This window comes from Lepidothrix coronata, unplaced genomic scaffold, assembly GCF_001604755.1.
Source record: "Lepidothrix coronata isolate B3197 unplaced genomic scaffold, Lepidothrix_coronata-1.0 Scaffold44, whole genome shotgun sequence".
NCBI classification, from domain to species: Eukaryota; Metazoa; Chordata; class Aves; order Passeriformes; family Pipridae; genus Lepidothrix; species Lepidothrix coronata.
This window is the reverse complement of record NW_016690224.1, coordinates 335020-348710: the sequence shown is the minus strand read 5'-3', so window position 1 is coordinate 348710 and position 13691 is coordinate 335020. Positions and strand designations below refer to the sequence as shown.

Genomic DNA, 13691 nt, shown 5'->3' with positions numbered 1-13691 from the left:
TTATCCTCTGCAGAACTGACACCAAAAGGTCAATGGGAGCCACCTCCTCCTTTCTCACCTATTAAAAGCTCTCCTGGGGAGCTGAGGAAAGGTGACAGCCTGTCTCCATACCCTGTCCCTCCTCTTGGCACAGCCAGAATCCAGGAGCTGCCCTGGCCAGAGAGAATTTGGGCTAATACAGGAATTACTGCTTTTTTCAGAGTAATGCCAAACTTTCCCTGTGTTAGTTACACAGACCCCAACATTCCAGATTGACAATCAATCCATACAAATTCCCCATCTCACTTTCACTATGGACCTCAGCAGGGAAAGCAGAAACTGAGGTTACACCACCTTCCCACTCCTATCAGCACCCATCAAGTTTTACAAGGCAAAGCAGCTCCTCAGTCACAGATCCCAGCTTTACTGGCTTCCCAACAGACATTTATCCCAGGAACCACACGGACAGCAGCTTCCACAGAGCAGCCCAAGGAAGTTGAGTATCCACTGACTGCTGATGTTGCCCTGCTGATGTCACCACACTTCAGTGTCCTGGAAAACTATTTAGCATTCCAAGAGGATGAAGCCAAGTTAGCAGCTTCAGCCCATCCAACCATACTGCACATCAAGGAGTAACACAGCATAGCACACACTGAACGCAAGGAAATAAAGTAGGAATATAAAAATTGGAAGCATTTTTCAATAGTTAAATAGTTCAGGGAAAGAACTGGCATTGTAACAGCTTTTTCTAGCAAAGCACACACTGCCTCTCCAGCACAGGAACAGGCCCTTTTGTGCTGCCAGATCGACCCAAGCTCTTGGATCAACTGCTAAAGTAAGGAGCTCATTTCTGCCAACCCCTGAACTCCCCCAGCCCAGGAGTCCAGCTGGGAGATGTTCCAAATCCCTGATCCACAGTAGCTGAGCAGTGCTGCTCCTGCTGCTGCTGCCACCGCTGCTGCCCCTCCAGCCACTGCCACGTAACCGGACTCCTTGTTGCCTGTAAATATTCAGGCCCACCCTGGATCCTTTCCATGAAGAAACTACACTGAAACCAACTGCAATGTGCTTGAGTTCTGGTGGGCACTAAATAAAATGGTCCCAATTTACTGAAGGGCAGTACTGAATACAGCTTATCTAGAACTTTAAGCCCTGCCTAAGGTTATTTAGTTTGAAATCACAGGTTTATACTCAGTTTAAGCCCACCCAAGGTCATGACATTTCAGACCCCTGCAGACTGCACTGATTTAGATCTGTTTTCCTAAAAGATATTTGGATGTGGTGTATTTGTGTAACTTGAAATTACAGTGGCTGACACAGCCTTTGAGATTTTCTTACCCCTGAGATCTAAGGGAGGGAGTAAGTTTTGCTGAATCAGAAATCCTCCCTGCTTCTGTCCTGGATGGATCAGTTCACACATCACTGAGCTCCTGAAAAGCAAGGAAGGAAGAATCACCACACAAACAGGCCTAATGAGGAAGAGAGTTACTGAAAGGGAAAAAAATTGCTAGTTAATCAAAAATCTCTCTATAATCAGCAGTAGCAGGAAAGGAAGAAGCACCTCAGTTGGACAGAAAACACTGATACTGGCCAGCAGTCCCTTCTTCATCTCTGCTTCACAATTCTAGAATTCCCAAGATTTGGAAATCAGAATTAGAAATACTGCTGGAATTTCAGGTGTTATCAGCATATGGCAGGATAAAGTGTGAATAAATGCATTATTTAGGCAATTTCTAGCCACATCCTGAATTTGTGCTGCTTTTAGGCTCTGCTAAACTCAGCCTTTTAGCCCTCACCCAAGTCTACGTATGGTTTGAAGAAATTCGGTCCCTTTCCACCACTTCTTGTCTTTCCTATTGCAAAACAGGAAAGAACTAAAACTTAAATTACATTTGTGACTTAAACTCAGTGATTTCAAGCAAACTTGGGCACTCTGTCCTTACCCAGCTCCAGACTGGCATCTCAGACATGCCAACATTGTACAGTTAGAACTGGATGGCAACAGCTTTTTTGCCTCACAAACTGTTTCACTTCCATCCCTGATTTGCCACAGCCTGAACTTCAGTTTTTGGCTTTGTGATCTTTTCTTCTAAGGTGCACAGCACGTGACTGAGGGAGGGAATGAGGTCAGCTGCTCATTAAGGGCTAATTGTTCTATTCCCTGAACTAGAAGGGCACTGGAGACTACAAGATCTCTGCAAAACCAGAGATCACATTCTAAAATTGGAGCGCTAATGAAGGCTCATTAATAGACAAGAATCCCTCTAGAATTCTGAAGTGAATTCTGAAGTGCTAAATATATCTATATAATCTCAAATGCACCTTGAAATTCCTTAGTCCCTTACTGTACAACTATTAGCAAAGATTACACACCAGCTACGTGAGCCCAACACATCAGATACTCACCGAGGTTTTATCTGCAGGATCTGACATTTAGTTTTCAGTGAGGAGCCAAGTTCTCAGAAAACCAAAGGAGCAAGGATCCAACTCTATTTTGAACAGCCACCTCAAGGTGTCCTAAGGTCTGCCTAGACTTGTTAAAGCTGCACCTAAACAGTTATCTTGAAGTAGTTTTAGTTTCCTGCCTGTTCTTAGAGCAGAGATTATCAGATTATATACAAACACACCACAAACTACTCCATTTTCATCCACAGCAGAGGTCTGCAATACAGCTACAAAGCTGCAGATGAATCAGATGAATGTTGAGTGTGAAGAGAAAACAAAGCTCTGTTTTTTTTTTAAAATTTGCTTGTACAAATATATTTCTGTCATGAGACATATGATGAGCTGAAATCTATTCACTGCATCCCACAGCAATGGTACAAGGGAAGAACAGGATCAGGCCTCTCATTTGGTGGATTTGCTCAATGGAAGAGCAGGAGCAGCTCATGCCCATCCACCCCCCAGGACAGCAGCACATGCTTTGCTGTTCTTCCCAAATCACCTTCAAACAACCACAGTTCAATCTGATATTTTGGAAAGTTTAAAGCCCAGGAAATTCCAGAGAGAACAGGCACCCAGCTCTTTTCTTTTTTTAAATTAGACTCTTCTTTTGTTAGATGTGACATACCAAAACATTTCCAAAACAGCCCATAATCTGCCTATTCTTTGTTTGCATTTTTGATACATCACAGAGGGATGATATTTTACTCTTATCTGCCTTACAGGGAGAAGCTTCTTTTCCATCTCGTGCAGTTGTATCAAACAGCCATTTTTCCTCCAACTGACACTCAAAACTATTTTTTAGCTTTCTAAAAAAAGTCTGTGTGCTCCAGCATACCTGTGGTAACAGAATAAATACAAAAGGCATTAAATTGCCAATATAAAGATAAAAAAAACCCCGTGTTTTGGTAAAGACTAAGGCAATCAGAACAGTAAGAAAAATAAGTAATTCCTCCTCCCACACATCAAGCCCACAGAACTGCAACAGTTTCTAGATTACCCAAAGCAGCTCACCCTTGAAATGCTGAGAATCTGTACATGAAGTGACTTTGCTTCAAAAGGTGAGGGGAAAACATATGAATTCAAGTGTTACCTGACAAAACCAGGAAGTACATAAACATGGAAAAACCAGGACAATATGGGTCTTTGCATAATTTAACATTTCTCCAGCAATGCAAGGGAAGAGGGATGGATTCCTTTTATACCATTTTAAATGTCAGTGCTGTATACAGAATGTGAAGTGCTTTGAGTCACTGCTGTAAAAGCTTTTAGGAACATCCTGAAATAAAACTAAACTTCATTTTAAAATAAATGCTCATGTACAGACTTTAAGTGATTACAGGGTTTAGTAAGGACTGAGGAAATCACTTTAATTCTCCACCATTGGCTCAACTCTGTACACAGAGAAATCAGTCAGCTACAAAAAATGTCCTGTAAGTCCAAGCTGCCTATTGACCCAAACTTCTCCTGGACAGCACAGGTAATGCCCTGGAAAAAGACAAATTAATGCAACAAACACAGCAAGAGAAAAGTGCTGCTTTGAGTCACATCCAATCAACTGCCCCAGACTTTCAACATGAGCACGAGCCGAAACAGGAGCACACAAACGAGAGTAAGACCCTTCCCACCAAGGAGTACAAACCCCTGTATTTACAGCTCCAAGCACACACAGCCCTGGACAGAACTCAGACATTGTTTTCATCCCAACAGGCTCATTACACACCTCAGATTCTGATGGTTTTACTTTTAGCAGGAATTTTTCAAAATGAAAGTTGCAAATAACCGTGGATGCAGTTAGTCCCTTATACTTAATAAATAAGAAGCATCGAGAATCCTCATGGTACTGAGATGTACAGGAGTATTAAATGGTTTCAGAGTCTATTAAAAAAAAACCAACAAAAAAAGGTCCTTTGTTACTGCAAAAAAATCATAGTTTCTGTTCTTCTAAGAAGAATGGCCCTAGTGGTGTGTTCAAGTGCCAGAACAAGCAGCGGGTGAGACCTTTATTGCATCCCAAACCACTGTTCTTGATCTGCCCACTGAGCTGCTTCACTGTCACTGCCTTCCAAGTCCCCTTCTTCTCCACTTCCCTCCATGTCATCCACATCTTCTTCCTGGGTGGCATCTGTCGGACTTTCCTCTTTTTCCATTTTCTGCAGTCCTTCTAGTGACTTCTGATCGTTTGGATCCAAACTGAAGAAAGGAACAAAAAGAAAGCATTGTCCTGAAACTTTTTTTCTCTTTATTTGTGGCCTTAGTGTAAAGAAGAATAACAAAATCTCATCTTGCTGTCTCCACTTCCTGTTTAACTTCATCAAGAAGCTTATTTTAGTAGCTGATGCAACTTCCCCTAAGGGTGACTGTACCACTGAGTATTAAATCTCCATATAAAACAGTTTTGATCCTCAAGAATGCACTTATCTAAACATCCCACTCTTCCAGAAAACTTAGTCACCTCTTCCAACAATACTAATTATAAAGTGGCAGCAAAGCAGTAAAAATGTAAATGACTCTGACTAAATATATTATATCCAAGCAAAAACCAGCTGACCCATTTAAGCTATACAAGTTTACAGTGGACATAATGTGCTGGATTTAAGGCACACTGAAGTTGCTGGAATCAAAACATGGGAATATTTAACATGGTAACATCCTAAAATAACATTTAGGTTATGTTAAGTTGAATCACACTATTTAAATTTACTGAATAGCTCATTTTTATATAGCACCTTCTAGTCTAAAGGAATGATTTTAATGTGCCTGACTATTAATTAATAACTATAAATAATTTCATGCCTTAAACCTTTTGTTAGTTAAGGAATCACAAGCCTAGTGACATGTTTAGTATTAATGCAGTCCCTACATTGTGCACTTCTCAGATCAAAGCCTTAAGACCAACTAATTAATTAAGAGGATGTAATTTGTACGTTTTTGTTTGTTTTAAGGGAGAGTGATGTAAAGCCATCTCTGATTCTCATTCTAATCAATCAGTGGCTCAACTCTTTACTTAGTCAAGCTGATTATTGGTTCCTAGAAACCTACTGCAATCTCAGGGTGTGCTTTACCTCAGGGCTATACTGTACTGGTCCATTGCTTCCTGGTACTCATTGACAGCCACCAGGAAGTCTCCCAGGATCCGGTGCAGCACACAGTCACTCTGATTGGCCAGTGCATTCCTCAGCAAAGCGATTCCATCTTCATACTTCTGCTCTCTACCTGTTCACAGGCAAAACTACAGTTTTAATTAATAGCTGAGATAAATCTATAAAGTCAGAGTGTTCACAGAGTCATCACAACACCAGATGTTGTCCCTTCAGCGCTGTCAGCAAGGAGGGCAGCAGTAATCTACTCCTTGCAAGATTAACTCTAAACAATGGCTTTTTGTTGCAATACCTGCTACACTCACAATTACATCTACTCTGAAATCGAAACATTCTGTTTGCAAATGCTTCAAGTGCTGGTGTGGTGCAGTATCAGCTGCTGGATGCAATGAATCTGTGATTTTTCCTTCAGGATAGAACTGATAAATTCCTGGGCTGTGACATCACTGCTACATCCTTCACATTGATGAGCCTGAAGAACACTCTTCCACATACAAGAGTATCTCTAAATAAACCAACACGGAGAAAAAAAGGCACTTACTAAGAAGTTCTGCTTTCTTTACCACAGCTTTAATGTAATCAGGTCTTTGTGTTAGTGCTTTGTCCAGTAAGGTTTTTGCTTTTTCCTGTGTGACGGGGTCCTCCAGGCAGACAGTTGCCAGCAGGGTGAGTGTCTGTGCATTTGCTCCCAGAGTTTTGTACACGTTGTTTGCCATCACCATGGCTTCACGGATGCTGTTGGATGCCAGGTAACACTCGATGAGACCTGGTGACATCAAATGGAAACATCTCAGTTTTTGAGTCAGCACTGCACTCACCTCCTCAGTTATTTGCCCAGCTGGCACTCCAATAAAGAAATACAGCTGCAAGTGAGAAAGGGACTCTGTCCATGTTAACATACCCATTCTACAGATAACTGATTTCACTACTTCTATTTATGAGCAGAGACTGAAACAAAAAAACCCAAACTCTAAGTACATCTAATCTAACATTTTTGTCCAATTCCAATAATGAGATATTAATACTTCACCTGGACTCTTCACAACTCACTGAAGCTGCTGTTGAGATCAACAAGATTTAAATACCTAAATATTTAAATAAATATAAGAAAACAAAGCTCCCAGTAGAACTAAACATACAGTTCATGTCATGATCCAAAACACCCAAGTCTGTTTATATCCAGTATAAACAAAACAAAACAATAAAAAAAAACAACAAGAAAACCCCTTTTGTGAAAATCATTCTTACAAGCCCATACATTCTCTAGTGTCCCTCACAGACCTGGTAAAACCCCTGACTGTGACATCACTGTTCCATTCTTCACATTGATGAGTCTGGTATCTTTAGACAAGATACTCTCTAGATGTTCTGGAGAGATTCTACTCTCTAGATACTCCAGACATCCTCTAATCTCTCTCATCTGAGCGCTTCTACCGCTTTAAGAGATTTTGGGGTAAGAATAACTGATATACCAGAAAGCCAAGAGGAGGACACAACTCCTGGCTGTTCCCTTGCCTCCCCAGCACCACGACCCCAACTCTGACACCAAGCCAGCTCTGCACTGACCCTCGTAGCAGTCCAGCCTGCAGGGCGCGAGCCGAATGGCCTCTCGGAAGTGGATGATGGCTTCCTGCACCCGGCCCATGTTCCGCAGGGCGGCTCCTTTCAGGAGCAGGGCCTGGACACTGTTGCTGTTCAGCTGGATGGCTTTGGCTCCCAAGTACAAGGCACGGGAGTAGCGTTTGCTGTAGAAACTGTGACACCTACAGAGAGAAGAGAGGGATTGTAAATATGTACTGCCTGCAGTGCCTGTGCGCAGGCGTGGAGGGGGAAAGGGAGGAAAGGAGGAGAGGAGGAAAGGAAGAAAGGAGGAAGAGGAGGAAAAGGAGGAAAAGGAGGAAAAGGAGGAAAAGGAGGAAAAGGAGGAAAAGGAGGAAAAGGAGGAAAAGGAGGAAAAGGAGAAAACAAAGAAAAGACAAAAGAGGAAAAAAAGGCAAAGAAAAATAACAAAGGAAAAAAGCAAATTAAAAAAAAACAAAGAAAAAAAGGCAAAGAAAAAAAAAAAAAAAGCAAAGATAGAAGAAAGAGATTAAAAGAAAAAAATCAAGAAAAAAACCAAAGAAAAATGCAAAGAAAAAAAACCCAAAGGAAAAACGCAAAGGAAAAAAAAAAAAACAAAGAAAAAAAAAACAAAGGAAAAAACCCAAAGAAAAGACCCAAATTAAAAACCCAAAGGAAAAAAAAATCCACAAAGGAGAAAACCCAAAGAAACTACAAGTAACTGTTGAACTTCTTTCATTTGGAGTTAAGAATGTATGCTCAATAAAAAACACAACTCCTCAGGAGTTTAAAAACAAAGCTGTGAATATTCAACTGTCACAGCTATTCAATATATCACTGTTATTGCACCAAAGTGGTAACTCTAATAGGTTTAAAGATGCAGAGAAGAACCAAAATAGCTATTTATCGGTAAGGTAAGAAAAGAAAGAAACCAGCTTACCCAGACACCACCCAGGGTTCTGCATGCTGGTCAGAAATATTGAAGAGGCGGCAGCCCAAGTTCTCCACATCCTCGAGCCGACCTTCACGTGCCAATAAATAACCATACACATCCATCCCTACAGAGACATGTCTGAAGATCAACCCTCAAGAAATGGAAAGTTCATTCCCAACAGGAAGAAAACCCACCAGAACCAAACCCACAAACACCTACTTTAAACTGTGCATTTACCAGTAGCAGCTCAAGACACGCAGCTTCTGAGTGGCAGTTCTGAACTGGTAAAACAATATACAACGCCCAGCTGCATGTGGCTGTTACTCATCAGGTCAACCTTCTTTTAGGATTTGCTCACCTTTTATTAGGTAAGGATCCAGCATTTGTGCTTGTTCAAATTTTAGGATAGAGTTTTTATTATCTCCAGCTCTGAAGTACAGGTCTGCTAAGCTCCCCAGCAAGTCCACGTTATCCCTCAGCAAGGACTTCTTCTCCAAAGAGCTTAAAGCGAGACAAATGCCCATTATTTATAAATGTCACTTTCAATAGCATTATATATGATTAATATATTATTTGATTGCATCATGCTCTTTCCTCTCTTACCAAATGGTGTTTATTGCTCTTGTGTTATCTCCTGTATGCACAAAGGCGTATGCCTTGATCCACACGGAAAGCCAGTCCAAGTTGGGAATGCTCTGGATTATGTTGATGGTCATGGAGGCCACTTCTGCTCCTTTCACTGACAGTGACAGCAAGCCTGTTCAGGACAGTACATACATACATCAATCTCAACCACCAAAACCTGCTTTTGACATAAATTAATTGTCTGAGGACCAGATACTGCATCCCTTGACAAGCATAAACAGGCAGCTTGTTAAAACTTGCATAACATAGGCATTATATACCACATGCAAACGCAAGACAGTTACCTAGTCCCAAGTATAATTCAAATTATAGCACTATTCAACACTGCAGACACCCACCCAGGATGGCATCCAGTGCCAGAGGGCACTGCCTCAGCACTTCTTTGTAGCTCGTCACAGAGGAGCGCTCCTGACCTGCCTTCTTGTAGAGATTTGCCAACATCATATTGATCTACAAACAACAGAAATGTTGGGAGAGTCAAGTGTGAGAAAGGAGCAAGAACAATTAAGAAAGGTCAGAGCCCTGTCCTCAAGTCTGCCTGCCTTCTGTTCTGGGCAGAAGACAGAATTACTCACTCTTCTGAGAACGCTGTAATGTACCATACAGTACAAGATTGAAATTGTGGCTTCTCTCTGAGTACAGAGATAAAATCTACATTCCTTTGTATTTGCTCAGAGCATCTTGAAATCTGTGTTTTGCACATGAGAAGTCAAAAGATGGGCAAGTGTTTAGATAGGATGCATCCATTACATCAGCCTCTTCCAGTGGTTCTCTCTGTATCCTCCAAAGTGTCTGAAAGAATGAGCTTAGGAAGGCAGAGAAAGTCTCCATTCAGCTTCTGAATGAAGTCATGATTGATCATATAACAGAAATTATCTGAGCTCTGCACAACACCAGTAGCTGGTTTCTGCTACAACACTTTCATTTACTAGTTTGTGCAGGCAAAAAGTTTGTTTTTCTCAGTCTTTTCTTCTTTCTCTGTTCTGTAAATTGGCCTTTGAACAGAACACTGACACTGACTGGAGTCTAAGCCACGTACACTTTTAGGACAATTTAACATGAAACACAGTTGACTGACCTGATGTGTTAATCTTTTAAGCCCTTACGACTAACAGAGCCAGCCAGCAAAGACTCCACAGATTTGGCACTGCAGACCACAGTGGGATCTAATATTTAACATTATCTAAACTGTGCTTTAAAAGGATTAAAAGACTTTAAAAGATGGAGCACTAGCAAACCTTCTACTTGCCAAAGTCTTCAGCTTTCCAAGGATCTTACATTGCTCCACCTACGCAATGAGTTGGTAAAGATGCACAAAGCATTTAACTCCCTTCACTTTTTTGAATTCTTTCTAACAGAGAGAATACAAAACTGCTCTGATTTTAAAGAAGTGAGTTCAAATAAGCTAATTTAAAATTAGGAAATGTTACCACACAATAAAAGCAAATACCAAGACATAACAGCATTATACCTACAGGTTATATTCTTTTTTGACGAGGCACTGGCCTATAGATACACTGACCAAGAACCTGTGACAAAAACCTGCCAGAACTAACCTTTGGGGTCCTCTGTCTGGAAGGAATCCCATCAAGAATGGCAATGGCATCTTTATCTTGCTTCAGCATTGTGTAACATTCAGCCATTTTGTATTTCACTTCAATTTCTGATGGTAAACACTGAAACAAAAAAGGAAGATTTAAATACAATGTTGGTTTAATCAGGTTAAAAAAAAATTAATAGGGTTTCCTCATTAAATATTCATACTATGTTGAAAAATAACTAGCACAAATAAGTCAACAATGCAACTTACTGCCAGTTCATATTGTTCCTGTCTTCAAATGAAAAGCATGAGCCACACATACAGGAAAATTTTATGTTCAAGACTATTTTAAGTCTTCCGTTAGAAAATAAAACATTTGATGTTTTTAAATTAATTAGCCTTAAGTATCAGGTTTATTTGACATGGTAAATCCACAACCTAAGGTATTTAAAAGACATGCAAAGGTCATGCTCAGGGACATGGTTTAGTGCTGACCTCAGCAGTGCTGGGATAAGGGTTGGGCTCCATCTTAAGGATCTTTTCAATCTCAATAATTCTATGAATATTGAGTCAGCAACATTAATTGTAAGGGGAAACATGATCACTTTACACAGCACATTATCAGTTTTAAATACCTGGCTTTGGGGTGTTGATGTAGCATTCCCAGGGGAAGGTCTTACTTTGGAAGTTTTACTTAAGGCTTTTTTCTGCTGCAAGGCCATCGTGTACTTACTGACAGCATTCCTATATTCCTTGTCATGGAACAGAGAGTCTGCGTGATAAACAAGGAGCTGGTACTTCTGAGATGGTGAAAACAGTTCCCTAAAGAAATGCAAACAAAAAGGCCGAGATCAGCTGCCTGCTTAAGAACCAAAACCTCACAGATCCAAAGTATTTGCAGCTTTGGTTTGTCTGGCTTCAACTTCCAACTGTTGCTGCTTCTTTACTACCCTGGAAGGACCCTTGAGTAACAGGTACTAATTCCAAACACGAGGATTATCTCACCAATTTCTTTTATCTGTGAACAAACAAAGGTAACAGCCACTCCTGACACCTCATCAGCAACAACGGCTCAGTGTTTGGCTGCTTGGCCACTGCCCCCATCCTTCGCACAACAAACCACAGGCTGTCAATATCCATTACACTAGGTCAACTTTCTTTTAGGATTTACTCACCTTTGATTATTTATTAGTATTATTATTATTATTTTACTGACATTTTAATTATCCAGCATTTCTGCTCGCTCAAATATTAGAGTTTTGTTTGAATGGACGCCAAGTTTAAAAGGCAACACAGATCCTTGCACAACTATTTGGGTCCTAATCTGTGTTCCTACATTTTAGAAACCCCCTTTATAACACTCTCAGTATGTTTGCAGAGGTTTTGGAAGAGTTACAGTTTTGGGCTTCAAACAGTACCTCAAAACCCAGTCAAAAAGTAAAATGACAGCTGAGAAACAAAGGGGATCTAATGATTCAGGGGTAGAGCCATGAAGTACAGAGGGCACCCCTGGAACGGGGAAATCGATTCTGTTACTCAAAAGATGGAGAGAGACTATTTACAAGGGCTTGGAGTGACAGGACAAGGGGGAATGGCTTCACACTGACAGAGTAGGTTTAGATTGGATATTAGGAAGAAATCCTTCCCTGTGAGGGTGGGGAGGCCCTGGTACAGGTTGCCCAGAGAAGCTGTGACTGTCCCATCCCTGCAAGTGTCCAAGGCCAGGTTGGACGGGGCTTGGAGTAACCTGGGCTAGTGGGAGGTGTCCCTGCCCCTGGCAGGGGAATGGAACAAGATGATCTTCGAGGCTCTTTCCAATCCAAACCTTTCTGGGATTCTCTGCCAGAACACCCCAAAGGGACGCTGATGCTGGTACCCAAACAGAGCTGGGTTCCATCCCCGACAGGGACAGGACAGGGACAGGACAGGGACAGGGTGCAGGCACAGGGACAAGGGTGCAGAGACAGGACAGTACAGGACAGAGTGCAGGAACAGGGTGCAGGGACGGGGACAGGACAGGGTGTAGGGACAGGGACAGGGGACAGGACAGGACAGGGTGCAGGGACAGGACCGGGACCCCCCAAATTGCCCCCGCTTTCCCCCCGCCCCCTCAGCCCCTCAGCGCCCCCTGCCGGCGGGGCACTCACGGGTTGTTGCCGCTCATGGTGAGGAGCAGCCCGCTGAGCAGCCGCACGTTCGAGTGCAGCCCGGCGGCCGCCATCTCGCGCACGTGCTCCACCACGCTCATGCTGCCGGCGGAGCGGGAGGGACGGGAGGACAACCGAGCGAAGCACCGAGCGCGGCACCGGGCACGGAGCCGCCGCCGCCGCCACTCCAAAATGGCGCCACCGAGGGGTCCTCGCGCGCCACCGCCTGCGGGCGCCCGCGGCGCTGCCCGCGCGGCCCGACAGGCGCGAGGGAGGGCAGCCCGGGGAGGAGCGCGCGCCGCGCCAAGGACCCCTCCCGGCGAAGGCGGAGCGGGAACGGCGTGAGGGGAGAGTGGGGTGTGTGAGGGGAAAAGGGGTTCGCACACCGGGTCTGAGGGGATCCCCTCGCACCTGCTTGGTTCTGTGTCTCCCATGGAAGGCAACACACTCCCCGTGCCTCCCCCGCTCCGGAGTCCACCCCTTGTCCTGAGAATACTCTCTTCTGGCTGCTGCAGCCAAATGTGACCGAGTTCCCCGAGATAATGAAGCTCCTGCCTGTAAAAATTGGTAACTGAGGAGAAAGGTCCTTCAAAACCTGCACTTCTTCTGGGCCAAACGCCTCACTAGAGCCACCGTTAACTACAAGGCATAGGCCAGCCAGATAAATCATAAAGTTTATTTTCCCCACTTTATTACAAAATGAATGTGAAATGTGGCTATCCTATTCCTAAAAATGGAATCAGTGGGAGCTTCTAGTTTGGACTTGCCATCACTGCTGTTTGGAGAGGAGTACAGCTCTCAGCAAACAAATACGCCAGGCAGCAAAACATCGCCAGCACTGGGCTTCAGGTAACACTAAAAGTGTGCTGGTGCTGTGTGGTGACAGTGAGACAAGTACTGCCATGAAGGAAAAAAACTGAACAAACCACACTTGGATTTGTGTTCTTCCAGAAACCATCTGACTGACAGAACAGCCGTTTTTTACTAGTTTGGGTGTGTCTGAATCCAGGAAGGCAGCCACAGACCCAGCTGTGTGGGATCTGCCTGCAGTACCATTTGCAGGCACTTCAGTACAGTGGAGCACAGCCCTGTGAAGACAAACCTGCTAAATAAACAGGTAAATTGCTGGAACTATAGCCCCTGCATTAATGCCACTATTTTCAGTAGGAATTATTCACTTTCTACTGATTAACGTTACTCAATAATCATAAAATCAGAACGGTTTGGGTTGGAAGGGACCTCGAAGATCATCTCATTCCACCTCCCCTGCCATGGGCAGGGACACCTTCCACTAGCCCAGGTTGCTCCAAGCCCCATCCAGCCTGGCCTTGGACACTTGCAGG

At 43.2% G+C, this 13691-nt stretch overlaps 1 protein-coding gene and 1 long non-coding RNA gene across 3 annotated transcripts in view; one reads left to right on the top strand and one right to left on the bottom strand.

Moving 5' to 3' along the window:
• Positions 1-3701: 3701 nt before the first annotated feature.
• Positions 3702-12540, bottom strand: ANAPC7 (anaphase promoting complex subunit 7). Of its 2 annotated transcripts, XM_017814465.1 has the most exons (11): positions 12349-12540; positions 10837-11023; positions 10218-10337; positions 9000-9111; positions 8620-8773; positions 8375-8517; positions 8023-8140; positions 7089-7285; positions 6064-6288; positions 5487-5637; positions 3702-4614 (listed from the first exon to the last, which is right to left on the bottom strand). In XM_017814465.1, exons 1-11 carry the CDS (start codon positions 12447-12449, stop codon positions 4425-4427), a joined length of 1698 nt encoding a protein of 565 aa, XP_017669954.1. In that variant the 5' UTR covers positions 12450-12540; the 3' UTR covers positions 3702-4424. The 2 variants fall into 2 exon arrangements, with proteins under 2 accessions (XP_017669954.1, XP_017669955.1); XM_017814466.1 differs by lacking the exon at positions 12349-12540 and having other exon boundaries at positions 10935-11005.
• A 102-nt stretch (positions 12541-12642) lies between these two features.
• The window catches only part of LOC108496985, a 7107-nt gene continuing 6058 nt past the window's right edge, over positions 12643-13691 (top strand). The window contains exons 1-2 of the long non-coding RNA XR_001874664.1: positions 12643-13197; positions 13300-13465. This is a non-coding gene — a long non-coding RNA (uncharacterized LOC108496985). The remainder of the gene's footprint in view (positions 13198-13299; positions 13466-13691) is intronic.